At 41.0% G+C, this 27,561-nt stretch overlaps 2 protein-coding genes across 4 annotated transcripts in view; both read right to left on the bottom strand.

The window, feature by feature from the left end:
- Positions 1-486: 486 nt before the first annotated feature.
- wu:fe05a04 (zinc finger protein 354A) lies at positions 487-27,550 on the bottom strand. The gene is made up of 4 exons (XM_034175125.1): positions 27,423-27,550; positions 19,011-19,371; positions 10,763-11,721; positions 487-2,568 (listed from the first exon to the last, which is right to left on the bottom strand). Exons 2-4 carry the CDS (start codon positions 19,360-19,362, stop codon positions 1,279-1,281), a joined length of 2,601 nt encoding a protein of 866 aa, XP_034031016.1. The 5' UTR covers positions 19,363-19,371; positions 27,423-27,550; the 3' UTR covers positions 487-1,278.
- LOC117514597 (zinc finger protein 576-like) overlaps positions 27,423-27,561 on the bottom strand; it is a 30,468-nt gene continuing 30,329 nt past the window's right edge. For all 3 annotated transcript variants that reach the window (XR_004561907.1, XM_034175127.1, XM_034175128.1), the window contains one exon: positions 27,423-27,550. Coding sequence is in view for 2 of the 3 variants with exons in the window: in XM_034175127.1 (XP_034031018.1) it covers positions 27,545-27,550 (6 nt within the window). In the remaining variant the exon portion in view is untranslated. The remainder of the gene's footprint in view (positions 27,551-27,561) is intronic.

The raw sequence follows: 27,561 nt of genomic DNA, 5'->3' as shown, positions 1-27,561 counted from the left end.
AGCGTTCTTTTGTTTTTCATTATTCCATAATTTTTTCCTCAGAATTGAGTGATTCCATTTTTTTTTTTCCCCTTTGCTTGGTCTAAAAAAGTAACCGTTACTGACTGCCACAATTTTTTTCCTGATTTCTTATAGTGTTTCTTAAAGCCAGAAAGTTGCCATTTGAAATGACTTTAGTTTTGTGTCATGTTTGTGATCTGCTTTTTTTCTACAAAATTAAACAACTGAATGAACATCCTCCGAGGCTGGTGATTCCTAATTTTTGCCAGGGGTTGTAGTAAAGCTTGTAACTCAATTTAAGATTGTAATTGGCGTCATTGTGTTTGTGCATATTTGCCATTTCTGAGAACGGCATGTTATCAGTAGATTTACTGCAATGTGCTGGTGATGTAACAAAAAAATACAAACCTTGTCAATGTACAAATACACATGGACTTGACTGTGTAATCTCACCTACTTGTACAGTCAGTTTGGCAGATTAAAAAAAAGCCAATGATATTGCTCTGAAATCAAAATTTATTTGTGATCTTTAGAAAAACCAACATACCCGAAGACAGCAAAGTATTTCGCACAAATACATAAATCGATTTCATATTACTGACTACGACCAATATTTGAAGCCATAATATACATCACCTAAAGGTCAGGGTGCCCATAGATTAAAAATAATTTCATAATCTGAAGCTCAGCATCTTCCTTAAATTACATACACACAAAGAAGTTTGTTTTCCCAGCAGAGACTCACAAGGATATTTTTAATGCTACAAGGTGTCGTTGACTCAACTATATTGCATAGTGTTGACATTTATCCAACTACGAGTTTGGTCTGTTGGTCCAGGGAGGCTGTTCATGCAAACCTTATGTAAAGTACATGTAGAAGAAGTGTGATACAAACCCAGTGCTGGGGATGTTGAAAAGGACAAATACCTTCTAAGCTAAGACATCCTATAACCAATTACCTTAATTCTACCAGTGAAACATGGGTATAATAGTACAACTCTGGTTATCATTAAAACAACTTGGCTGATATAAGACAGAAATAACTGCCACCTTGCAAAACACTGTCTCACTTCAGAGAGACAACTACAGCGCAATTAGTAGAGTGGAGTGTGCACTAACCATCAAGGTGCCTATTGAGATGTAGAGAAAGATCATTCTTGCTGTAGAATGACTTCTTTGTCATCTATAAAGGTAGAGCAAGGAAAATAAAAACCCTGTTGTTTGCAGGGAAACACCCTCCAGTAAGGAATGGTTAATCTTTACACTCACTGCCAACATTTAGTTGTATCTGACATCGACATGAGAGTCAGCATAGGTCGAGTATGAAATTTCATCCTCAAGTTTAATTTGTTTTGCTGGGCTACAGTCTGACAGCTGGTTTGTTTTGGATGTCTGCAAATGACAATCAAAACCTGAAGACTGAGGCTCCTCCTTAACTGCTTTTGCGAGTGCAGGTGACCCTGAACAAATGATGTGATTAGGGAGATCTCTCACATCCGTTGTCAGCTGCCTCACTTCAGTATTTGTTTTAGCTTCTGGGGTCATCTCTTTGCTTTCTTGCTTGTTTAGTTCACGCTCTGTGCAAACAGCCTCTCCTGAGACCTTCAGCTCCGCGAGCTGTCTTTTAACAGAAACAGGAGACATATTATTGACAGCAGACTGAACTGAAGTACCTTTCTTTGATAAATCCAGAGGTGCTACCTGTGTATCTACAGCTGGTATTGTCTGAGAGACAACAGATGGCAATGACAACTCATTGGTTTGACTACAGACAGGCAGAAACAAGACAAGCTTAGCACCAGGAGGTGGCTCTTTATCAAGTGTTAGTTTCCAAAACCCTTCTGGTAGCAGAGATCCAACACCTTCTGTCACAAGTCCAAGATTGGCAGAATCCTCCACCGGTTGAGCAGGTTTCTTTAATAGCATAGCATGAGTAGTGACTGGTTTGTTTGCTGGATCTGATACATCTACACATGCTGCTAATACAGAGGGGCTCGACTTGCCACTGGGCTGCAGTGTTCTTGAAGGTTGTGCACTTGTACTGCGATTCAGTATTTCAGGGAAGGCTGCGTTGATATGGAGTTTGGGTGCCTTAGAAGTGTTGGTGCTGATACTGAACCCAGATGTCTCAGAGGAGTTTGAACCTATATTAAATGTAGGTTTCTTGGAACTGTTGGTGCTGACACTGAACCCAGATGTCTCAGAGGGTTTTGAACCTATATTAAGTGTAGGTGTCTTGGCACTGTTGGTGCTGACACAGAACCCAGATGTCGCAGAGGGGTTTGAACCTTTATTAAGTGTAGGTGTCTTGGAATTGTTGGTGCTGACACTGAACCCAGATGTCTCAGAGACGTTTGAACCTTTATTAAGTGTAGGTGTCTTGGAATTGTTGGTGCCGACACTGAACCCAGATGTCTCAGAGACGTTTGAACCTTTATTAAGTGTCGGTGTCTTGGAACTGTTGGTGCCGACACTGAACCCAGATGTCTCAAGGGGGCGTGGATCGATACCGACTTTGGGTGTCTCAGGTGCAGACTTCTTGGAGGCCTCACGTTTCTTTGGGGCACTCTAAAATGGGAAAGGAAATAAATCATTATGATCCATCTGCAAATTTTAGCAACAACTGAGATGTTGATCTTGATACAGAAATATACTGCATATGTAAAACCATCAACAATGTATTTCATTTCATATAGCGCCAAATCACAACAGAGTTGCCTCAAGGCGCTTCACACAAGTAAGGTCTAACCTTACTAACCCCCAGAGCAGCAGTGGTAAGGAACAACTCTCTCTGAGGAAGAAACCTCAAGCAGACCAGACTCAATGGGGTGACCCTCTGCTTGGGCCATGCTACAGACATAAATTACAGAACAATTCACAATACGAATATACAGTAAATGCTGTTGGTGCACAGGACAGGAGGGATTCAGAAACCACACCCACTTCTGGATGGAGCTGCACCTTAAACAGAGAGAAAAGACAGAAGCAGGCATCAGAAAGACAAGAAATACAGTATAATTTGCCAGCATTAAACAACAAGAAAACAGGAAATACTAAGGTGATCACCGGCCACTAGCCCTGAGCTTCACTAAAAGACCCAGAATTTAGGTAAAGCTGAGGCCGCGGCACGCTCCGTTTCCTAATAAAATTAATTAAAAGAGTAAAAAGCATAGAACTATATCAGTGTGCTAGCCATAAGAAAGGGAAAATAAGTGCGTCTTAAGTCTGGACTTGAAAGTCTCCACAGAATCTGACTGTTTTATTGACGCAGGGAGATCATTCCATAGAACAGGGGCGCAGACTTCTTATTCATCCTAGGGACACAAAGTAGTCGTGCACCCTGAGAACGCAAAGCCCAGGCCAGTACATAAGGTTTGATTAGTTCAGCAAATAGGGAGGTGCCAGTCTGTGAAAACTTTTATAGACTAGTAGCAGAACCTTAAAATCTGAACTCACAGGGACAGGAAGCCAGTGAAGGGATGCCAAAATGGGTGTAATGTGGTCGAACTTTCTGCTTCGTGTCAAATGTCTGGCAGCAGCATTTTGAACCAATTGGAGACCCCTAAAGCTGGACTATGGTAAACCAGAAAATAGAACACTGCAACAGTCCAATCTAGAAAAGACAAACGCATGCATCAGGGTCTCGGCATCAGACAGACAGGATGGGACGAATCTTCACTATATTTCACAGGTGGAAGAAAGCAGTCCTAATAATATCTCTAATGTGGAGGCCAAAGGACAACGTAGGATCAAAAATTACCACAAGATTCCTCACTTTGTCAGTGTGATGTATGACACACGAGCCTAGGCTAAGCAGTAGCTGGTCAAATTGATGCCAATGTCTCACTGGACCAAGAACCACCATTTCCGTCTTATCAGAGTTTAAAAGCAGGAAGTTGCTGGACATCCAGCTTTTCACTGATGCAAGGCAATCTTCTAAGGATTTTATGTGGATGAGATTACCGGCAGTTATCGGTATGTATAACTGAGTATCATCAGCGCAGCAATGCAAAGTAATCCCAAAATGCCGCAATATGTGCCCAAGGGGTGCTATATAAAGGGAGAAAAGCAGGGGGCCTAAGATGGACCCCTGTGGAATCCCAAATTTCATGTCAAGAAGGTTAGTGGTAGTGTCATTGTACAAAACACGGTGCAAACGACTGGTCAGGTATGACGTCAACCATGCAAGGGCACTCCCAGTAATCCCAAAATGATTCTCCAGCCTATCGAGTAGAATATGACGATCCACGGTATCAAATGCAGCACTAAGATCTAACAGCACCAGAACCGTAGTGGTGTCCGAATTCATTGCAAGCAAGAAGATCATTCACCACTTTTGTGAGAGCTGTCTGTGTGGAATGATATTTTCTAAAAGCAGACTGCACTGGCTCGAAAACATACCTAATAATAAAAAGCCACACATTCTTGTGTAAATTCCTGTAAATCCACTCAAAGCCACAATGTCTTTTTTCCCATGAAAAAAAGTCTACATTAATAAAAAGTAATTTACATTGTTGTGTAAATTCATGTAGCCTAAATTCATTCAAAGCCAGTCTTTTTTTCAATCAAAGAAAGTCTAGATTAATGAAAGAAAAAAAAAGGCACATAATCTTTTCTGAAATCCTGTTTGAACAGCACAATGTTTATTTTCCAGAGAGAAAACAATTCTTACCAGTTCACTTTTCCCGTTTATCTTTCAGGGTGTGTTGATGAAGCCAGCAACAATTCCACGGATTCTTGTCCTTATCACACTTTTTCAAAACGTCTTTCTCGCCATCTTCGCTCTGTCTGATGTCGCTCCATGACACAGACATGCTGCAAAATTCTTTTAAAAACTTGAAAGTTCTAAAAGTTTGCGATGTCCACATGCTACGTTCAGCTAGCTTCGCACAGGAGCCACACAGCGTCACCGCAGCAACCAACCAGTCCCGCTTTACGACAACTGTCGTAACAGCCAGGCTTTGAGTGGCATTTATTTTCCTCGAAACTCCGCGGATCCGAGGAAACTGATTTGTATCTGTAACACACAGATCAGTGTCCACAGACTTATAAAACTTGCATGTCGTAAAAAAAGAGAATGCTTTGCAATAAACATTTTAAAAACTCAGTAACGATCACAATTAAAGAGTACAACACTGACACTCCCGCACCCCTCCCCATGATGAAATCCGCAGAATTCCGCGGATCCACGGAGTTTTCACAGCCCTGTAGATTTCTTAAGTAATGGTTTAATCACAACAGATTTGAAACATTTAGGAAGAGATCCAGAGATTAATGACATTAATAATTTTCAGCACAGTCGGCCCAAGAGTGGGCCACAGGTCCTTAAACAGTTTTGTTGGTATCAGATCAAATAAGCAGGTTGTGCTTTTTGTAGACATTGCGTCAGCATGCCTAGTGAGATACTATCAAATTCTGTAAATCTAGGTAACACCTCAGTAATGGCGCCCACCTCAATAGCAGGGTGTTGTGGCTGGGTTAAGGCATGCTGGGATACGTTTAATGGCCCAGTCACACGGCGATTCCTGAACGAAGGGAAAAAAAAAAAAAAAAAAAAAGTCAATTCGTTGAGAAAAGGTGGACGAAAAAGCTTTATCACCGAATAGTCTGCGAAGCAAGAGCGCAAAAGGGACAAAAGAGTGCTGAGGCTGCTGCTGCTTCATGTACCATTGGAAATTAAAGGGCAAACTCAGGGTGCTTGCTTGGATTTTTTTTTTATCTGGGTGGGGGGGTCAGCTTCACTGGGCTCAGGCACCTTATATAGGCCAGAATTAATCTTCTGTGTGGATATAATTAATTATTTTGCCACAAGCAACTGTTGAATTTGAAACAACAAAAACGTTGTGTAATTTCCGACGGTACTTGAATGCAGCATTAGTAGCAGCAGCAGCTCCTGTGTGCGTTTATTATTTTGTATTAAATATAACAATATGAGGGTGATTCTTTAACTACGGGCACTATTGGCCTTGTAAATGTAATTTCCACCACACCATTGCCTTACAATATAAAGCGCCTTGGTGCAACTGTTTGTTGTGATTTGGCGATATATACATGTGCTCTGATGTCACTGTTTATCTCCATAGAAACTACCCAAACAATCTTTCATACAAACTGTTTAAAGGGACATTACAGTGTTGTGGTGGAAATTACAGCAATAGTGTGGGACAACTACATTTTGTTTTAAAAAAAATCAACAGTTGTATGACATTGAATACCCCAATTATGTTTTGATTATTTTATTCAGAGATATTTTAAAACATTAGAAAAAACGTTTTACCATTCATTTTTATCATTGAAGATCAAAAGTCTGGGTGTGGGACAAGCACAAAACGGCATATATAATTAACATATATAATTTGCATATAATGATGCTGAAAAAAGGTGAAAAAGTCATCATAGACTACTAGAACAAATTTCTTAACACACTTTCATTGTAAAGATAACTATAAAAGTGTGAAATTTCCCCTTTTTTCTGTTTTTCATACAATATGATCAAAGGACATAAGTGCCCGTAGTCTAAGAATCACCCATGAGTGTAGGAATGATAATCCAGTCCCTCTGTACATGTGACAACAGGTAGATGAATTAAAATGATTATATAAAGAGCTGTTCTGGAAGGAAGAATTCACATTGTGGATCGGTGATCAGCTGGTGAAATAACCGCACGTCAGTCAATGCGCGCATTAACACACACTGATTTACTGCTCTGATATATTCAATCATCTTTACACTTATATTTATTCTCCCTTTTGACAGTTTTCTGTTATAAATATATATAGATTAGAACATAATACAGTGATACAGCAGTGACCATGGCACCTTTTTTTTTTTTTTTTTTTTTTTTTTTATTGGAGCAAGATGACAGACTGTGTGGATTGTGATGATGATGGAGATGATCCCTCTTTTGTTCTGGACGAGGAACCAGAGCAGGTGGTCCACTGACGTGCACACAGATCTCCACAGCTTCTGTTTGCAGTTTCTCCAGGACCCAGACGCTATGAGCTCCATCCCAGCACCAAGTCCTGGAACGCAGAGATGCAGACACACACTGCTCCAGCTGCGGCTTCAGGCACGTTTCGTTAAAGCGTCGAGATCGTGAGCTTCGGTTTTGTTAAGTTCCTCTTTCATCCCTTTTGCACTCTTGCTTCACAGAGTGTTCAGTGATAAAGCTCTTTCGTCCACCTTTTCTCAACGAATTGACTTTTTTTTTCTTTTTCTTTTTTTTTTTTTACTTTTTCCCTTCGTTCGGGAATCGTCGTGTGCCGTGACTGGGCCAAAACCTAATATCGTCTATTTTCTTCTTGAAGTAATCCAAGAAATCTTGTGCTGTAAAAGGAGAGCGATTTACAGGTGGCTGTCCATGAATAAGTGTTGCCACCGTGTGGAACAAGAAATTTGAGTTATGCTTGTTTTTGTTGATGAAATCAGAGTAATAGGTCCGCTTTGTAGCCAGTAATGCATGCTTATAGTCTAAGATAGCATCACGCAAGGTAGGTAGAATACTTCTAATTTTGAACTACGCCATTTCCGTTCTAGGCTTCTAGCCTTATGCTTGAGGTCACATAAGTAATCGCTGAAGCAATGTGACTGTGTTTTTGGGGGGGCGTGGTTTTAATAAAAGTGGCATAATCATGTCGAGTGTAGTTTTGAGTGCTGAGGTTAAACTATCCACAAGACTGTCTACTGACTGGGCATTTTCCAAACGTGAAGCTAAGATATCAGGCAGTCTAGCTTTTTCGAGTTCAGTCGTAGTTGATGCATCACCACAGTAATAAGGTTGTTGTTCCACTAAACACAGCAGCAAAACTGTAAACCTAATAAGTGAGTGATCAGAGACCACCGATGCAAGAGGCATGATGTCAATATTTGTGACAGCAATACCATGTGCGAGAATCAAATCCAGGGTATTTCCACTAATGTGTGTCGAATCCTGAATGCATTGCTGGAATCCTAATGCATTCACAATTTCCATAAATGATTTGCAGAGGGGATCAGAAGGCTTATTTATATGAATGTTAAAGTCACCAATAATCAGAATGTTATTGAGGACAGGGATCTTATGTTAATGAGACACAGACTAAGGACCTCAGTGGGGTTGACAGTCGGACTGTTTGGATTTAGGGGTGGTTCCAGAGTAACATATATATAAGATGCCTGGAAGTAGGTTTAGGTTTGAGACATTCCACGCGGGTTGTAGGTAGCAGACATGAAATCTTTGATATTGCTGGAACAGCCAACAGGCCATCCTCAATTTCAACATCATCCAATGTAGTAATGGGTGTTAAATTAGCAAAGCATATCCCTCTATGATTTTTATGGACACTTCTACGGAAACAGGCCACAGTCTCTACTTGATGAATTTCCCACCATGGCACATAAACTGCACTATCAACATAGTGGATTTTTTTTTTGCACTAATTTCCTCGTTAAGCAAATGGATTCCATACCCACATTTGTCATAAGCCTTGCACCGTGGCCTGCTGTAAATTCCTAATGTTACCATCCCTGCAGAGCTCTATCTATGATCGAAGACAAAATGGCGGCGCCTTCCACAGTAGGGTGGAGGCCATCCGGCATCAGCAAGCCACAGCAGCCCCAGAACAAAGACCAGTTATCAATAAAACTAAAGCCTTGCTGTCTACAAAACTGTGCCAGCCAGCAGGGGGGAAGTACCAGAGACTACTAATTGATAAAGACACATCTTTCTGGCAAGGTCACAAGTCCTCTCTCTCCATTTTTGTGACTTCAGAGTGCTTCATCCTGACATCACTGGCACTGACGTGAATAACTATGCGACTGCATCTCATGTCATGTTCCTTTGTCTGTCTACCCTTCTGCAGCATCAGCACCGTAAAATGGGAGGCAATGTTGGGAGCTCTGGCCCCAGAAATACATTTAACTTCAGCCGGCATCTGTAACCTGACTTTGTGTGTGACAGAATCCCCTATCACTAAAGCTCAGCATTTCGCCCTGGAGATAGGAGTGGAAATCACTCGTGGGCTCAAGGAACTCACAACAGGCATATCCATGGGAGACAACCGGTTCACAGTGGTGAGTGTGATCAGGGTACCGCAACCAGGCACCAAGCCCTACGTGACCTCCTCTACCTAACCAAAGTCCGAAAGCTATCATCCGCAGCCGGCGTTTCTAAGCTCATGCTAATGGGCACGCTAGCTGGCCCAGCACTAACCTCGTCTGGAGTGCCCATAGCATCTATCTCCACTGAGCTAAGAAGTTGTTCTATCTTACGGACACGGCTCTCTAAAAGAGCCACCCTATCTGCCAGCATCACGTAGGATTTATGTAAAGTGTACAGTAGTGTACTTTGTGCACCAGAAAATTCAAGAGTATAGCCAAGCTAGCGTGAGCTAACCGCTAACAAAAATGCTAACCACTGCCAAGCTTCATACAGGAGTAAAATAATGAGCTAAAATTCACAGCAGTTACACTGAAAAATGAACAGCAGTATTAGACTCATAGAAACAGTAATAAAAAGATGGGGGGGGGGGGGGGCAAGCTAACCGCTAGCGAAAATGCTAACCGCTCCTAAGATTTACACAGAAGTAAAATTATGAGATAAAATTTACAGCAGTTACACTGAAAAACTAACAGAAGTATCAGACTGGTAGAAACAGTAATGAAAAACGGGGGGGTCGACTCAGCTAATGCAAACGAACCACTAGTGATTCACAACAGAAGGAATGTAGTTAAATAAGATTCACAGTAGATGCACTTAAAAGCTAAAAGTGTTCAACAGAAATAAAAGAAATGAATACAACCATGTAGAGATTAGAAGAGTGTCACAACAGCAGTCAGTGAGAAGCAAGTTGCCAGATAAATCATCAAATACCAGACATACTGATCAATACTGGTTTACTTGTGTGTGTGCTTGTGTTGCGGAATCCGGATCCAGGTAAAGTCCAGTTCACAAAATGAATCACACATCTTTTGAGTCCTCATCAACCCTCCGTGGACGTTAGAAAACTCGGATTGCTCGTTTTTAATAAAGTTGCAAAAGTCTCAAAAAAAAAGAAAAAAAAAAAAAAGAAAAACTTTTTCACAATGTCATCATGGGGTATTGTGTGTAGAATTTTGAAGGAAAAAAAGAATTTCATTCATTCTGGAGTAAGGCTGGAACATGACAAAATGTAGGAAAAGTGTAGCGCTGTCAATACTTTTAAGATGCATTGTAGCTACTTTAAACCAGTGTTTCTGTGTTCACAATGAACACTGATTTTTAATTCACACTGAAGAACTTGAATTTGTCACCACTGGAAGAATGAAGACAGGATTTTCACTGAGTTGGAAGAAATGTCATTTTTACTAGTGTATGTAAGCTCTTGTTAATATGTGTGTTATATGTATTATGTTAATATGTCTTGTTAATATGTGGCACATGGGACATTAATTTTCATCCAGCCACTTCTGATTTGTTTACTGTAATCTCATTATAATACATGCCCAAATGATTTACAGTAAGCCTGGAGATCTATATTTTTACTCCTTTACATTTTTAAATCACTGTTGCAGCTCTGAAGCATTTATGAATATTTGATGGCATTTCTCACAAGTATTGAACAAGAGGCACTTTAGTAATAATAATAATAATAATAATAAAAAAATCACAATTATAAAAACGATAGTTTCATCTTCTTTTGCAATTTCACCACATACACTTTAACACAGTGTTTAATACTCACCATATGGAGCCATGTATCCTATCGGTCAATATTTAATAGTAAAAATAGTAGAGCGTACTTACCGTAGGTAGGGGTGTTTTTCCGCAGGTCTTCAGGTGACTGTCATAGCCCTGCTGATGAGGAAAACCTACTCCACATGTCTGACAGAGGCAGGGAGATTTGCTGGCGTGACCACCCATGTGGGACATTAACAGCAAGGCTGACCGGAAGCCCTTTCCACATTCGACACATTTCAGCACTCTCTGGTGAGCGCCACTGTGTTTCTTCAGCTCTTCTTTAGTATCAAATGACTGGCCACACTCCAGACAGCGGATCTCATCTGGCTTTGCCTCCAGATGGCCCCAGCAGCCTGTGTCCTTTTTGTGCTGCTGAAAGTCCACCTCGTTGAGAAATTCTCTCAGACATGCAACGCAGTTAATGCGCTGGGGTTGGCATTTGTGTTGGTGGTACAGCTTTGCAAGGCGAAAGTGGCAGCCGCATTGTACACAGGTGTAAGGCAACAAACCGAGATGGGAGAAACTGTGTTTCAGGAGAGCGTTCTTCTGAGTAAAGGTCTTTGTACAATCAGTGCATCTTAAAATGTAACAGCATGTCTTCTTCAGATGGTGTGCGAAGGACTGTGAAGTAGAATAACGGCGGCCACACGTTGTGCATGTAAAACCTACTTTGGATTTGTGTAACTGCACGTGGAATTGACATGCCTTCAAAGAAGCAAATACACGTTTGCACAAGTCACACTCATAAAACTCCTTTTCCAAGTGATTCACGGCCAGGTGGTCATTCAAGTCTAGAACTGACCGAAAGCCTTTCAGACAAATACGGCAACGCAAAAGCTCTTTAGCCTGAGCATGTTTACGCAGGTGGGCACGGTAGTTGGAAATCTGGCAGAAGCGCTTTTGACATTCAGCACAACGGTATGGACGAGCCCCTGTGTGTTGGTTCATGTGCTCTTTGAGTTTGAAGCTGGAGGGCAGTCGAAGCTCGCAGACGTTGCAGCGGTAGTCTCCTGTCTGACTCAACTCTGTGGGGGAAAAAAGAAACAAGAAGGTCCAAGTCTGGCAATCAAAAGGAACTTTGTATTCTTGAATAAAAATGTTCACTCATGTTTTGTATGTACTGCACGCAGTTGCCTTACTGCTGAGGCTGATTGTGTGCACCTACCTGGGACAGAATGCCATGGCTACCTTTTCGTTCTACCGTGCAGCCACAATATATAAAAAGAGAAGTGGCATCTGTGTATGTGTATGCATGCGTGCATATAACTTTGATCACACAGAAACTATGGAGAGCTGACATTTGGTATGCTTATGTACTTTTGTGTCAAGGATGAATGCAGCCAAAACGGAACGTTGGTAGGACTAATACTTCTGGAGAAACTACGGATATTATCTAACATCAGTGAACAATGGACGTTGATAATTACATTCTGGACTCATACGCCATTCCAGAAGGGGGCGGTAAATCATCTATATATTAAAGGTTAAGTGCCGTCTGTGTACGTGTATACATGCGTGATTTTCTTCAGTAAGTTCAATGTAAGTACACAATATAACTGTGAATACATTAAAAATACATGGATGACACAAGAAAGTGAAAACACTTGTTTAGGTGAAAGAGAATCCTCTATTCACAGCCTTTGCCATGAATCTCAAAACTGAGCTCAGGTGCATCCTGTTTTCACTGATCATTCATGAGACATTTCTAAAGCTTAATTGGAGTCCACCTGAGGTAAATTCAGTTGATTGGACATGACTTGGAAAAGGCACACACATCTCTACATATAAGGTCCCACAGTTGACAGTGCATGTCAGAGCACAAACCAAGCATGAAGTCAAAGGAATTGTCTGTAGACCTCAGAGACAGGATGGTCTTGATGCATAAATCATTACTTGCCTCTATTGGTGGTTGGCTCTCACTGCGGTATTGTATCACTTCCTGTTCCGGAGCACAGCGATGTTTTGCTGTATCTGTTAGCTGTTTAATCTGCGTAGTTAGATTGATCTAGATAACGATTTATTTCACAGTGTAATCTTCACGTGCCTTAACTAAAGCACTCTCTGCTGAATCACCTCTAAATTATTTACACATTATTCACTTTCAATCAATCAATTCAATCAATTTTTTTTATATAGCGCCAAATCACAGCAAACAGTTGCCCCAAGGCGCTTTATATTGTAAGGCAAGGCCATACAATAATTATGTAAAACCCCAACGGTCAAAACGACCCCCTGTGAGCAAGCACTTGGCTACAGTGGGAAGGAAAAACTCCCTTTTAACAGGAAGAAACCTCCAGCAGAACCAGGCTCAGGGAGGGGCAGTCTTCTGCTGGGACTGGTTGGGGCTGAGGGAGAGAACCAGGAGAAAGACATGCTGTGGAGGGGAGCAGAGATCGATCACTAATGATTAAATGCAGAGTGGTGCATACAGAGCAAAAAGAGAAAGAAACAGTGCATCATGGGAACCCCCCAGCAGTCTACGTCTATAGCAGCATAACTAAGGGATGGTTCAGGGTCACCTGATCCAGCCCTAACTATAAGCTTTAGCAAAAAGGAAAGTTTTAAGCCTAATCTTAAAAGTAGAGAGGGTGTCTGTCTCCCTGATCTGAATTGGGAGCTGGTTCCACAGGAGAGGAGCCTGAAAGCTGAAGGGGGTCGTTTTGACCGTTGGGGTTTTTCTGTAATTATTGTATGGCTTTTGCCTTACAATATAAAGCCCCTTGGGGCAACTGTTTGTTGTGATTTGGCGCTATATAAATAAAATTGATTTGATAAATCTGGGAAATGTACACAAACATTTCTGCTGCTTTGAAGGTCCCAATGAGCACAGTGGCCTCCATCATCCGTAAATGCAAGAAGTTGGGATCCACCAGGACTCTTCCCAGAGCTGGCTGCCCGTCTAAACTGAGCAATCAGGGGTGAAGGGCCTTAGTCAAGGAGGTGACCAAGAACCCAATGGTCACTCTGTCAGAGCTCCAAGCATTCCTCTGTGGAAAGAGGAGAACCTTCCGGAAGGACAACCATCTCTGCAACAATCCACCAATCAAGCCTGTATGGTAGAATGGCCAGACGGAAGCCACTCCTTAGTAAAAGGCACGTGGCAGCCCACGTGGAGTTTGCTAAAAGGCACCTGAAGGACTCTCAGACCATGCAAAACAAAATCTCTGGTCTGATGAAACAAAGATTGAACGTTTTGACGTGAATGCCAGGCGTCATCTTTGGAATAAACCTGGCACCATCCCTACACTGAAGCATGGTGGTGGCAGCATCATGCCGTGGGGATGTTTTTCAGCAGCAGGAACTGAGAGACTAGTCAGGATTGAGGGAAAGATAAATGCAGCAATGTACATAGGCATCCTGGATGAAAACCTACTCCAGAGTGCTCTTCATCAGACTGGGGCAATAGCAGGACAATGACTCCTAAGCACACACTCAAGATATCAAAGGAGTGGCTTCAGGACAACTCTGTGAATGTCCTTGAGTGACCCAGCCAGAGCCCAGACCTGAATCTGATTTAACATCTCTGGAGAGATCTGAAAATGGCTGTGCACCGATGCGCCCCATCCAACCTGATGAAGCTTGAGAGGTGCTGCAAAGAGGAATGGACAAAACTGCCCAAAGACAGGTGCACCATGTTTATGGCATCATATTCAAGAAGATGTGAGGCTGCAATTTTTGCCAAAGGTACATCAACAAAGTATTGACCAAAGGCTGTGAATACATGTGATTTTAGTTTTTATTTTTATTAAATCTGCAGAAATTAAAAAAAACAAAACAACAATCATCTTGTCATCTTGCGCTTTGAGCATCTGATACAGATGGAAAAGCGCTATATAAATGCAGTCCATTTACCATTATGGGGTGTTGTGAGTAAGCACGTGCTGCTGTTGTAATACTGAATGATTTTTACAAATAAAGCTGTGACAAAAATCAAATCAAATCAATTTTATTTATATACCGCCAAATCACAACAAACAGTTGCCCCAAGGCGCTTTATATTGTAAAGCAAAGCCATACAATAATTACGGAAAAACCCCAACGGTCAAAACGACCCCCTGTGAGCAAGCACTTGGCGACAGTGGGAAGGAAAAACTCCCTTTTAACAGGAAGAAACCTCCAGCAGAATCAGGCTCAGGGAGGGGCAGTCTTCTGTTGGGACTGGTTGTGCATCATGGGAACCCCCCAGCAGTCTAAGTCTATAGCAGCATAACTAAGGGATGGTTCAGAGTCACTTGATCCAGCCCTAACTATAAGCTTTAGCAAAAAGGAAAGTTTTAAGCCTAATCTTAAAAGTAGAGAGGGTGTCTGTCTCCCTGATCCGAATTGGGAGCCGGTACCAGAGGAGAGGAGCCTGAAAGCTGAAGGCTCTGCCTCCTATTCTACTCTTACAAACCCTAGGAACTACAAGTAAGCCTGCAGTCTGAGAGCGAAGCGCTCTATTGGGGTGATATGGTACTATGAAGTCCCTAAGATAAGATGGGACCTGATTATTCAAAACCTTATAAGTAAGAAGAAGAATTTTAAATTCTATTCTAGAATTAACAGGAAGCCAATGAAGAGAGGCCAATATGGGTGAGATATGCTCTCTCCTTCTAGTCCCTGTCAGTACTCTAGCAGCAGCATTTTGAATTAACTGAAGGCTTTTCAGGGAACTTTTAGGACAACCTGATAATAATGAATTACAATAGTCCAGCCTAGAGGAAATAAATGCATGAATTAGTTTTTCAGCATCACTCTGAGACAAGACCTTTCTAATTTTAGAGATATTGCGCAAATGCAAAAAAGCAGTCCTACATATTTGTTTAATATGCACATTGAATGACATATCCTGATCAAAATGACTCCAAGATTTCTCACAGTATTACTAGAGGTCAGGGTAATGCCATCCAGAGTAAGGATCTGGTTAGACACCATGTTTCTAAGATTTGTGGGGCCAAGTACAATAACTTCAGTTTTATCCGAGTTTAAAAGCAGGAAATTAGGGGTCATCCATGTCTTTATGTCTGTAAGACAATCCTGCAGTTTAGCTAATTGGTGTGTGTCCTCTGGCTTCATGGATAAATAAAGCTGGGTATCATCTGTGTAACAATGAAAATTTAAGCAATGCTGTCTAATAATACTGCCTAAGGGAAGCATGTATAAAGTGAATAACATTGGTCCTAGCACAGAACCTTGTGGAACTCCATAATTAACCTTAGTCTGTGAAGAAGATTCCCCATTTACATGAACAAATTGTAATCTATTAGATAAATATGATTCAAACCACCGCAGCGCAGTGCCTTTAATACCTATGGCATGCTCTAATCTCTAATAAAATTTTTTGGTCAACAGTATCAAAAGCAGCACTGAGGTCTAACAGAACAAGCACAGAGATGAGTCCACTGTCTGAGGCCATAAGAAGATCATTTGTAACCTTCACTAATGCTGTTTCTGTACTATGATGAATTCTAAACCCTGACTGAAACTCTTCAAATAGACCATTCCTCTGCAGATGATCAGTTAGCTGTTTTACAACTACCCTTTCAAGAATTTTTGAGAGAAAAGGAAGGTTGGAGATTGGCCTATAATTAGCTAAGATAGCTGGGTCAAATGATGGCTTTTTAAGTAATGGTTTAATTACTGCCACCTTAAAAGCCTGTGGTACATAGCCAACTAATAAAGATAGATTGATCATATTTAAGATCGAAGCATTAATTAATGGTAGGGCTTCCTTGAGCAGCCTGGTAGGAATGGGGTCTAATAGACATGTTGATGGTTTGGAGGAAGTAACTAATGAAAATAACTCGGAACAATCGGAGAGAAAGAGTCTAACCAAATACCGGCATCACTGAAAGCAGCCAAAGAGAACGATATGTCTTTGGGATGGTTATGAGTAATTTTTTCTCTAATAGTTAAAATTTTATTAGCAAAGAAAGTCATGAAGTCATTACTAGTTAAAGTTAAAGGAATACTCGGCTCAACAGAGCTCTGACTCTGTCAGCCTGGCTACAGTGCTGAAAAGAAACCTGGGGTTGTTCTTATTTTCTTCAATTAGTGATGAGTAGTAAGATGTCCTAGCTTTATGGAGGGCTTTTTTATAGAGCAACAGACTCTTTTTCCAGGCTAAGTGAAAATCTTCTAAATTAGTGAGGCGCCATTTCCTCTCCAACTTACGGGTTATCTGCTTTAAGCTGCGAGTTTGAGAGTTATACTACGGAGTCAGGCACTTCTGATTTAAGGCTCTCTTTTTCAGAGGAGCTACAGCATCCAAAGTTGTCCTCAAAACAAAAATGCGCTCACAATGTTATCTATTAAATATTGTCTTACTGTTCTGATTGTCCCATCTGGGACACATTTAAAGGACTTTGTCCACTTTTCGTTGGACAACTTACAGGCATTTGTCGCAGTTATCCATAGATTCAGTCATGTCAGTGTATTACACAGAGGATGCATGCCCGCATTACTGCTCCCCATCGCATTCTACAGGAGCGCCTTGCGGAGTACTCTGTGCACATGTGCCAAACAATGTAATAACGGCCTACTAAGTTTGAATCAAATCAGCAAATTAGTGGTGATGTGCAGCTCTAATTGGGTTTCTTAAACAGCAGTTTGTGTGTGAATACTAATCATACTAATTCAAGCGTCTTCATAACACAACACTGCACACTGTAAAACCTGATAGTCCAACCTTAGTCCAACTCAATTTCCATCAACTGATTACAATTCGTATCAAGTCTGGGAGAATGTGCTGGTGCTGCATGTTGCCATATCCACAACACTACAAAAATGTTTAAATGGCAAGCACCCAGGCAAACAAGCAGTCAATCGCCACCTCTTGAAAGTAGCCATCTATTTGTTCCAACCAGAAGAAATGTGGGCATGCTCTTGGCCTTGACTTTTCATAGGTGCTGGGGTCATCACAACCAATGCACTTGTGTGCCAGATCATGCCCAGAGAAACACATAGTTGACATTTCCTCACAAATCAAGTGGTACTTCTAATGTGAGTCAAAGTAACAGTTTTTTGACAGAAAGTCATTACAGTGGAACCCAAGAATCTGCTTCCCAAGAATCATTGTCTGACTGCAAGAACCAGGGCTAAATCTGGCCATACTTAGCATGTTAATCTATTTGAAGGACTATTATGAATGAGTGCTACATGTATGAAAACCCATAAACCATCCATTTTCTAATATACAAACAATGAATGTTTATGAGTGCAATGGTAACAATATTTGCACAAGTTAACAGACTTTCAATGTTTCAAGTTTTTAACATTGCAAGAATGAAAGACATTCATGATTTGTTTTATATGACACATCAATAGATACGCTACATTTGACATTTTACTTAAAATTACACAAGTGTTTCTTCTGGAAGCAGAAAGTAGAGGGCAGCAGGACCGAGCAGTTCATTCTGCCCTGCAGGACTGGCTGCCACAACACTGACTATGATGTGTGTAGAAACATACGTTTTCTTTCTTCAATCAACTACAGCTACAATAACTTGTCCAATTCTTCATCAAACAGCACTTCAACAGCTGCTAAAGATGTCCCCACAAACACTGCGGCTGTAGAATTTAGCTTCTTTGTATCATGGGAACATTTTTACAAAAAAGCCAGTGGATCTGTGCAATCTTGTTGAATTCAAACATGTTGAGACATCATGCAGAGGCGCAATAGTACAAAACCGATGGGAGAAAAATGCACGGATAGTACCAAAAATGCATTCTCGTGACTCATGTCGTGTCACTTCATTTGTTTCTCATCCACATAAACACACATCATGAACAAACACATCAGTCATGTAATGGAACAAATAATGAATGTCACATGACACAGAATCTACCAAACAAATGACAAAGATAGATACAGGTGTTACATAAACCCGCTTGTTCCAGTTAAGGATCATCGAACGCTGGTCATTGGGTGATAGGCGGGGCCAACACATATAGACAGACAAACACACTCACACTCTCACTCACACCTACCGTCAGTTTAGAGTCATCAATTCACCTAAACTGCATGTTTTCTGGAAGTGGGAGGAAGCCAGGGCACCCGGAGGGAACTCACATAAACGCAGGAGAATATGCGAACTCCACACACACAGGACCCAGTCAGAAGTGAACCTGGGATGTTCTTGCTGTGAGGAAACAGTGCTAACCACTAAACCACCATTCTGCCTAGTTTATTCAGCACTAATCTATCAGTGTTTGACTTTTAAAATCACACTTGACTTATGTAATTAATCACATCAAAATGCTTGACTTGGATTAACTTATCAGGTTTTACAGGACACCATCCTTAACCACAGCATACAAAAGAAATGAGTCGTACCATCATTTAGCGCTTCCTCTTCATCTTCCTCATAGTCCTCCTCATCTTCCAGCTCTTCTTCCTCAAATACCTCTGAAACAGCGCTGTCATCCGAGTCACTCTCTGCATTCATCTGCACCTCTGATGAATTTTGGGGTGCTTCCCATTCATCATCATCAACAGTTTGCATTCCATTTTCTTCCCGTGTAGTGGCCTTCTGTTCAGTAGATGTTGGACTTTCTGCTGTGGGTTTTGATGATGCACGATGTCCAGCACCTTTGACAGTTGTTCTCGATGCTGCTTCCTCTGAATCCAAGATCTCCGGAAATCCCAACTCTGTCAGTTGGATATCAATGGTGTACTCGATGGACATGACTGAAGGCTGAAGAGATAAAAGGGTGCAGATGTTCAGTTTGATGACATTCATACCAAGTTGATGTCAAGTATTCCATTGGGTTTACAAATATATCATTAGTAAGTGGGCAATAAATGTTATCATATGTTATAGAAATGGCAAGATCTGGGTTCACTATCCTGAATTGCACTGAGATATTTAAATATAAATTCATCTGACAATTGTAATTCCATTTATGTGACCAGCCAGACTTATTATGCAACGTATCCCCCCCATTACAGACACACTCGTGACAATCTTTACCTGTGCACAGATGAAATACCTGGAATCATACTTTGTTACATCCCTATTCCACAGGGCGCCCTTCTATTATGACTGCCCATGATCCAAGAAAAAATTGCAAAAACGGGATGAAATAGCTTACCCAAGCTTGCCTTCTAACAGGCTGGCTTATAAAGTACAAACCGAGCAACCCAACCAAAAACATAAGTAAGGAACTGCGTCCAGCTCCACCCTCAGCCAAAACTGCAACAAACACTGCTTCTGCTTCAAATTTTTACCCCAATGGAGCAGGATTAAATAAGTTTCAAGTTGTACTCACTGGGAATACCAAGTTTAAAGATGTTCGAACATGACTGAAGCCATTATACTATGAACACATGGAAGTTACCACGCACTAGCGACGACTTGGCAAATCAAACTTGTGCCAATGATGGCCGTAACTACTACGTATACCAAGTTTGTTCAAAACTGACAAAAATGGATGAAGAAGTTCCTATGGTGCTTTAAAACGCGCACTGATTTGCTATTTGGGAAGAAACTGGAAGGAATGCACTCTGGTATTAATAGCCCCATTAACAAAGAAGTCCAAAATAAACGATGAGTGAAGCTAAAGCAACATATAATCGACACTAGTGTGTTGCCCGTGGGGATCCACAGGCTCTAAATTGGGTTGTGTTCATAAAAGATGTAGCTGACATTTTTCAAGGGTGGTAATAAATTAAGCAATGAGTTGGAATGGCATGTCAGTCCCGAATGCCTTTAGAACCTTAGACCTCAACAATTTTTAGAAGAGGAACCCAGCTATTTTATTTCCTGTTAATTATATATATTTTTTTATGTTAATTTACTGTCTTAATGTATTGTTTAGATTGTTATCATATACACACTATTATTATCATTATGCTGATTTTATTTTATTATTACTTCTATGATGTCATTTGATTTTTAAATGGACCACAATGGAAATAAGTTTCCAATTTCTTGTGTCATGCATGTATTTTAATGTATTTACAATTCTTTGTACTTACACTGAACTAACTAAATAAAATCACGCACTCGTTTTTAATATAAAGATGATTTACTGCCCCCTGCTAGAAAAGAGTGCGAGTCCAAAATGTAATTAGCAACATTAGCTAATATTTGTAGCTTCTCTAAAACTAATAGACCTATCAGCGTTCTGTTTTGGCGGCATTCATCCATGACCCAAAATACATAAGCATGCCAAACGGCAAATGTCAGCTGTGCTCTGTTTGTCCCTGATCGAAGTTGCTTGCTTGCACGCACCGCTCTTTGTCTATGCACGTGCTTCTAATTTTAGACACAAACGGTGGTGATCAAACATAATACACATTTCACTCATGGTGTCTGCAACATGAGACCGAACTCACTCAGGGTAACAGTAAACATAATTTAATTAAAGTGACTAAACCTACAAGCTACAAAATCACAATATATCAACAACAACATGGACCACAATAATAACATTTAAAACACCAAACTTCCATGGTGTACTGCAGCACATCCATTGCTTATTGGTTAGCTAAAATTGCTAATTTCTCAAAATATATTAGTCCTATCAACTTTCCGTTTCTCCAGTGTTCATCCTTGACCCAAAATATATAAGCATGCCAAATGGCACATGTCAGCTCTCCCCAGTTTTTGCGTGATCGAAGCCATACATACAGGCCACTTGACTATTATAATATAGATACTTTCAAGTATTTATAAACAATTTCAAATGATTGAACATCTGTATACATAGTAGAGAAGCTTGAATCTGTGACTGGACTGGGTTGCTTGACGCGAGTACGTTTCGCTTCTAATCGCAGAAGCTTCCTCAGCTAAATTTCTTGCTCTGGTATTCTGACTTCTGTCTTGACTCTTGTAGAGAAGAAAAACACTAGCCAGCAAAAGCTGGAGTTTTAACCTAACCAGAACCCTCCTACCGAGAGGTAGTCTGCTATTGGCTAGTGACTAACAACTGCCCTAATTTGCACCTATTGTGCTCTAGTTAGCACTCTCCTAATGACAGGGCAGCTGTCCTTCCTAATGATGGGACTGACGGCTCTCCTGATGACGTGAATGACTCATTACCATGAACAAAAGACTGAAACTGCTTTGACCTGAGTACCCCATTGTAAACAGGGGACAAAGCGTGTCTCAGACCCCCTCCCCGGGAAAGGCTGGGTTTCAACTGTTTCACATACAATGCTTCCTTCACTTCCCTCTCAAACCATTTCTTTTCTCTGGTTAAGATTTTAACTTCCTTGTCCTCAAATGTGTGGTTAGTGTCTTTAAGGTGGAGATGAACTGCAGACTGAGGTCCACTGGCGCCCTCTCTGCGGTGCTGGTATAGCCTTTTGTATAAAGGTGGCTTAGTCTTGACTAAAATATTGTTTAGTCACTAGCCTATAGCAGTCTGCCTCTCTGTAAGAGGGGTCCGGTTAGGTTTAAAACTCCAGCTTTTGTGGCTTCTGTTTATTCTTCTCTACAAGAGTCAAGACAGAAGTCAGACTACCAGAGCAAGAATTTTAGCTGAGGAAGCTTCTGCGATTTGAAGCGAAACGTCCACGCGTCAAGCAACCCAGTCCAGTCGAAGATTCAAGCTTCTCTACTATGGAAACCACCTGGACAACTGAGAGCCTACACAGAAACATCAACTACGTGCCCTCTCTGCGGTGCTGGTATAGCCTTTTGTGCAATGGCTGCTAAGTCTCACCTATGTAGTGTTCGTTACAGTTTTCCTGACATCTGATAGAATACAGGACAAAATGCCACCAAAAGCAGACAAACTAACACTGCCTCCTAGGTGAAACACGGGCATTTCTTTGGACTTTTCCAGTCATTGTAGTCCTTAACACTTAGGCACTTGCATACTGTATCATGCCTAAGAAGCACGCCACATGGCCAAAATGTGGTAGATGACTTTCCCTCACAATACAAGTGACACTTGACCCGAAGCAACACTGTATTTGACACAGAGCCATTCCAGAGTGAACAAAGCATCCAAGTCTCAACCATAAGTACAGTATGATATGAAGCACCAGGGCCCTAAAAACTTGGAACAATCTTCTTCTGCAAAGGCATCAGCATTGACAAACACCTCTGTCCAGTGACCTGACAACACTACAACCTCTTCCCAACCATCCCTCGATCTCAAAGGCCCAGGAACCAGTGACACAAGCATCACTGCTGATATAAGTGAGTCTCTCTACAAATTCAGCCCTTTCAGCACAGAGACAATTGCAAATCTATACACTCCAACTCCTCACTCAGCTTCTCAAGTGCTGCCGTCAGAGTATCCACTGATTCTGCAAAGTTCACAGCGTCATCCATGAAGTCTCCATGTGCACTAACTGTTACACTGCTCATTACTTTTGGATTCTGAAAATGGAGGGCCTATTATACAAATGACCATAATTCCTAAACGGTTAATGTAATTTTTTAAACCCGTTGAATTAAAGTTCAACATCTGCATCGCCACCGGTCAAACTCAATTTGCGACCGTAAAATCCAGCATAAATGTCCGCAAATCATCAGACACAACAGGGTGATTCTCTCATTTATGAACTTGAATAGCAATCAGACTAGTAAGCATCTTATTGCCCTATTTCTTCATGTCTGGTCATCGTCACTGACCAATTTCACTTCATTGTTTACAAGACTGCTAATCACTGGTAATCATCATCTGCAAAAAATCTGAAATTGTTACAGGTTTCCATTTTGCAGAATTTTCATTCATTCACAGATAGTAATTTCTGCCAAGTTTTAAGACCCGGTATTGACTTAAGTTTCACTTTTACTTGCTTGTTGATTAGTGGCGTCATTTTGAAATTTCAAGCCCAAGACTTTCTGTGTAGGCTCTCAGTTGTCCAGGTGGTTTCCATAGTAGAGAAGCTTGAATCTTCGACTGGACTGGGTTGCTTGACGTAAGGACGTTTCGCTTCAAATCACAGAAGCTTCCTCAGCTAAAATTCTTGCTCTGGTAGTCTGACTTCTGTCTTGACTCTTGTAGAGAAGAATAAACCAGAAGCCAACAAAAGCTGGAGTTTTTAACCTAACCAGACCCCACCTACCAAGAGGCTGACTGCTATAGGCTAGTGACTAACCAATAGCTCAAATTAGCACCTATTGTGCTCTAGTTAGCACTCTCCTAATGACAGGACGGAAGCCTCCCCTGATGGCTCCCTTGACGACTCTCTCCTGATGACGTGAATGACTCATTACCATGAACAAAAGACTGAAACTGCTTTGACCTGAGTACCACATTGTAAACAGGGGACAAAGCGTGTCTGAGACCCGCTCCGCGGTTAAGGCTGGGTTTCAACTGTTTTACAAAGAATGCTTCCTTGACACCTCTCTCAAACCATTTCTTCTCTCTGGCTAAGATTTTAACTTCCTTGTCCTCAAACGTGTGGTTAGTGTCTTTCAGGTGGAGATGAACTGCAGACCAGTGGACCTCAGTCTGCAGTTCATCTCCACCAGAGAGAAGAAATGGTTTGAGAGAGGTGTCAAGGAAGCATTCTTTGTAAAACAGTTGAAACCCAGCCTTAACCGGGGAGGGGGTCTGAGACACACTTTATCCCCTGTTTACAATGGGGTACTCAGGTCAAAGGAGTTTCAGTCTTTTGTTCATGGTAATGAGTCATTCAAGTCATCAAGGGACTCATCAGAAAGGCATCCATCCCATCATTAGAGGGACAGCTGTCCTGCCAGCACAATAGTTGCTAATTAGAGCTATTGTTTAGTCACTAGCCTATAGCAGTCAGCCTCTCGGTAGGTGGGGTCTGGTTAGGTTAAAAAACTCCAGCTTTTGTTGGCTTCTGGTTTATTCTTCTCTACAAGAGTCAAGACAGAAGTCAGACTACCAGAGCAAGAATTTTAGCTGAGGAAGCTTCTGTGAGTTGAAGCGAAACGTCCTCACGTCAAGCAACCCAGTCCAGTCGAAGATTCAAGCTTCTCTACTAAAGCCCAAGACTTCCATTTTTTATTTATTTTTTTTTAAAGTGCTTAGATGAATTTCTCATGCTGAATAACATATTCAGCATGAGATGATATTGGCACAAACCAATATCATCAAAATTAGGCATGGCTAAAGGTTTTAACCAGTTTTTCATATTATCAAATGTTCATTGACCTTTTGATATTTCAAGGCATTGCGTCCTCATTTAAAGGTTGGATGCATAACAAACTATATATTTTTGGAATCGCTATGAGTAGACGAATAATTTAATATGCATACTGACACAATTGGGACAATTTTAAATTCTGACCCTTGTTTGACCTTTGTTGTTCCCTCCCAAAAATCCATGGAAGTTTGAAGAGGACAGCCCAAGTTAAAAATGTTCAAAATCCATCAGGGAACCCAAAACCATTTTCAAACCTTTGTTCCCAGAGTTTGGTCACAGGGTCTACGGGCTGGTCTTCTACTACTAGTACTCTGCCTTAAAATGTCCAACTTTAAAACAGAAGTAAACATGTTTATGGCCTGGTAAAAACAAACAAACAAACAACAAAAACAGTTTTGGTCCATATGGACCAAAACACTGTCATCCATAGTTTCCTCCGCGACAACTGTATGTATATATATATATATATATATATTTCACTTCTTCGTTTGAGATGCTGCTTTAAACCATAAAGTTCTGTAAATATTGAGGTGTGGTCGCTTTGAGTGACAGCGACTGAGCGAAGCGTCACAAAAATAGCACTGTCTGCTCAATGCAACTGGCTGTGGAGACTGTGTCTGCTTGTATGTAGTATTTTATTACTGACACCTGGAATAATACAGCTTGTTGTGTGTTGAAACATGCTAACAGAGTAGACGTCTCTATTGCAGCATTCTCGAAGAGTGAAACTCGTCGGATTTAATGTTGTATGCTAACAGTGTTAGCACATTTAACAGTTGTCGTTAGCTTCATCAGTTAGGTCCACTTAATGCATGTCATGATAACTGAGAAACTATGTGGCTTCTAACGTTTAATGTCTACAACAAAGTAAACTGTGTGGAGAACTACTACACAGTCCGTAAAAATATGATTTCATAAACACCAGAACCCAGGTTAGGTGGACTCTAAGAGAGGGGCATGTTCAGGCATCTTTCATCAGATGGCGTTACCCACAACATAGCCCAGACATGGGCTTTATTTCGGCTGTTCCGGGTCTCTACAGAAAACCAACGGGTTATGTCAGAGTGTGCCCAGTATAGTCTTTGAGTATACTATATGAAGATGTTCATCAATGAAAATAATTCCAGTCCACTGTCTTCAATGGGAGATAACTGGACTTTTGCTGTTTTTAATTTACATCAAATCTGTCAGTTACATTTACAGAGGCTGACCAGTTTGTTCATTCAGGCATGAATAAATAATTCGTGAGTAATATGATCCAAAGCCTTGGGCTGTGTGATGGCCAAGCAGGTAGTGCGTTTGACCAGCCATACCCATTTTTAATGTAATGTGGAGTAGCATCATGAATGGCATGCAGTGTACTGTAAAACTTGTCCGACAACAACATGCAGATCCAGCTCAGACCAGCTATGGCTACTCAACTGGAACAAAAAAGGGAGACGTCGAATACAAAAAAGGGAGAAGCCAAAGGAACTTCCTGATATTGAAGTAATATATTTTTAATTCAATTAAAAGTCAAAATATTAATTAGGTTAGAATGACAGCTTCACATGGGCCACCACAATTTCACGCTAGGCAGCACTTCTACTAATCTTCGGGAGCCATTTCTCTCTTCTTTCTACCTTTGTTGTCTCACTCGTGATTAAGCAAAGTGACATGTTTTCTCTTTTAGTACTGTTGTAATGTCTCAGAGATTTTTGGCCAAGATTATGATCAGCGCAGTATTCAAATCAGAAATATTCTGAAATTTGACATGGACCAAATTGTAATTCTGCTACAGTAGAAGTACGCTGGGGGTGCACAAAGATGTGGTTCGGAAACGGAAATATTGTTAAACCTTCTTAACTTTTTATGCACTTCAGATAAATGAAACACAAACCCTAATCCTAAGTGTAACCTGGTGTCACGGACTGATGTTACCCCAGTACCAGATTTGTATATTCACTATCTGCACATGCGCGATAAACAAGTAGATTGTTCTGTACTGAGTTTACCCTTTCTGTGTGCAGATCAAAATCAGATTTAATGTGATCTTATCTCCACGAAAAACGAGACGTTTGTTTTGTACCGAGTTTACCCTTTCTGTGTGCGGACCAAAATCTGGTTCACAGGCGGGTTAGGCTATTTTTCTCGATAAATTACAACCACCTCTCAGTCCTTTCCGCACACCATACACAACAAACTTCCCATTTTTTTGCGCATACACAGAATATAGTGAATATACAAATCTGGTACGGGGATCATCTCCGTATGTGACACCGGCATCTGAGACATCGGGTTAGGACCTTTACACAGACTTTGGAAGCATGCAGCACCTTTAAGTTGGTCAGTTTCAGGAGTGCCAAAAACCAAAAAAAAAAAATAAATAAAATACACAACAAAAAGGTCCAAGTGTGTTTGTTTCAGTTTGCACACTGCGTGTAGCAAACTACAAAACCTGCCTTCTGATACTCTCAGCAACACATTGTTTTACCCTTTGCCTTGGTTGCTATGGCCCACAGAGCGCTGGGAGAATGACGTCAGCATAAAACAGGTAGCTTTCTTTCAACTATCCAGAATAAAGATATTATATCAAAAAAAAAAATACCTGCGTCGAATGACCATTTTCGAGCAGCCACAATTTAAAAGACGTGTTTCAGTCATGTTTGTTAGACGTATTGTCCTTACCTGATGAAGCGCTACATTTGTACACTCCTCAGGGCGTCGTTGTGCTCCGCGGGATGTTTTTGGCTGATAGTTGTCGAACAGGCTTTGTGTGGGAATTTATATAATCAGGCTGCTGGTCACACCTACACCTGCAGAACAA

The sequence above is a fragment of the Thalassophryne amazonica genome, chromosome 7 (genome assembly GCF_902500255.1).
Source record: "Thalassophryne amazonica chromosome 7, fThaAma1.1, whole genome shotgun sequence".
Lineage (NCBI taxonomy): Eukaryota > Metazoa > Chordata > Actinopteri > Batrachoidiformes > Batrachoididae > Thalassophryne > Thalassophryne amazonica.
The sequence above is the reverse complement of the archived record's forward strand: the minus strand, read 5'-3'. Positions and strand labels throughout refer to the sequence as shown.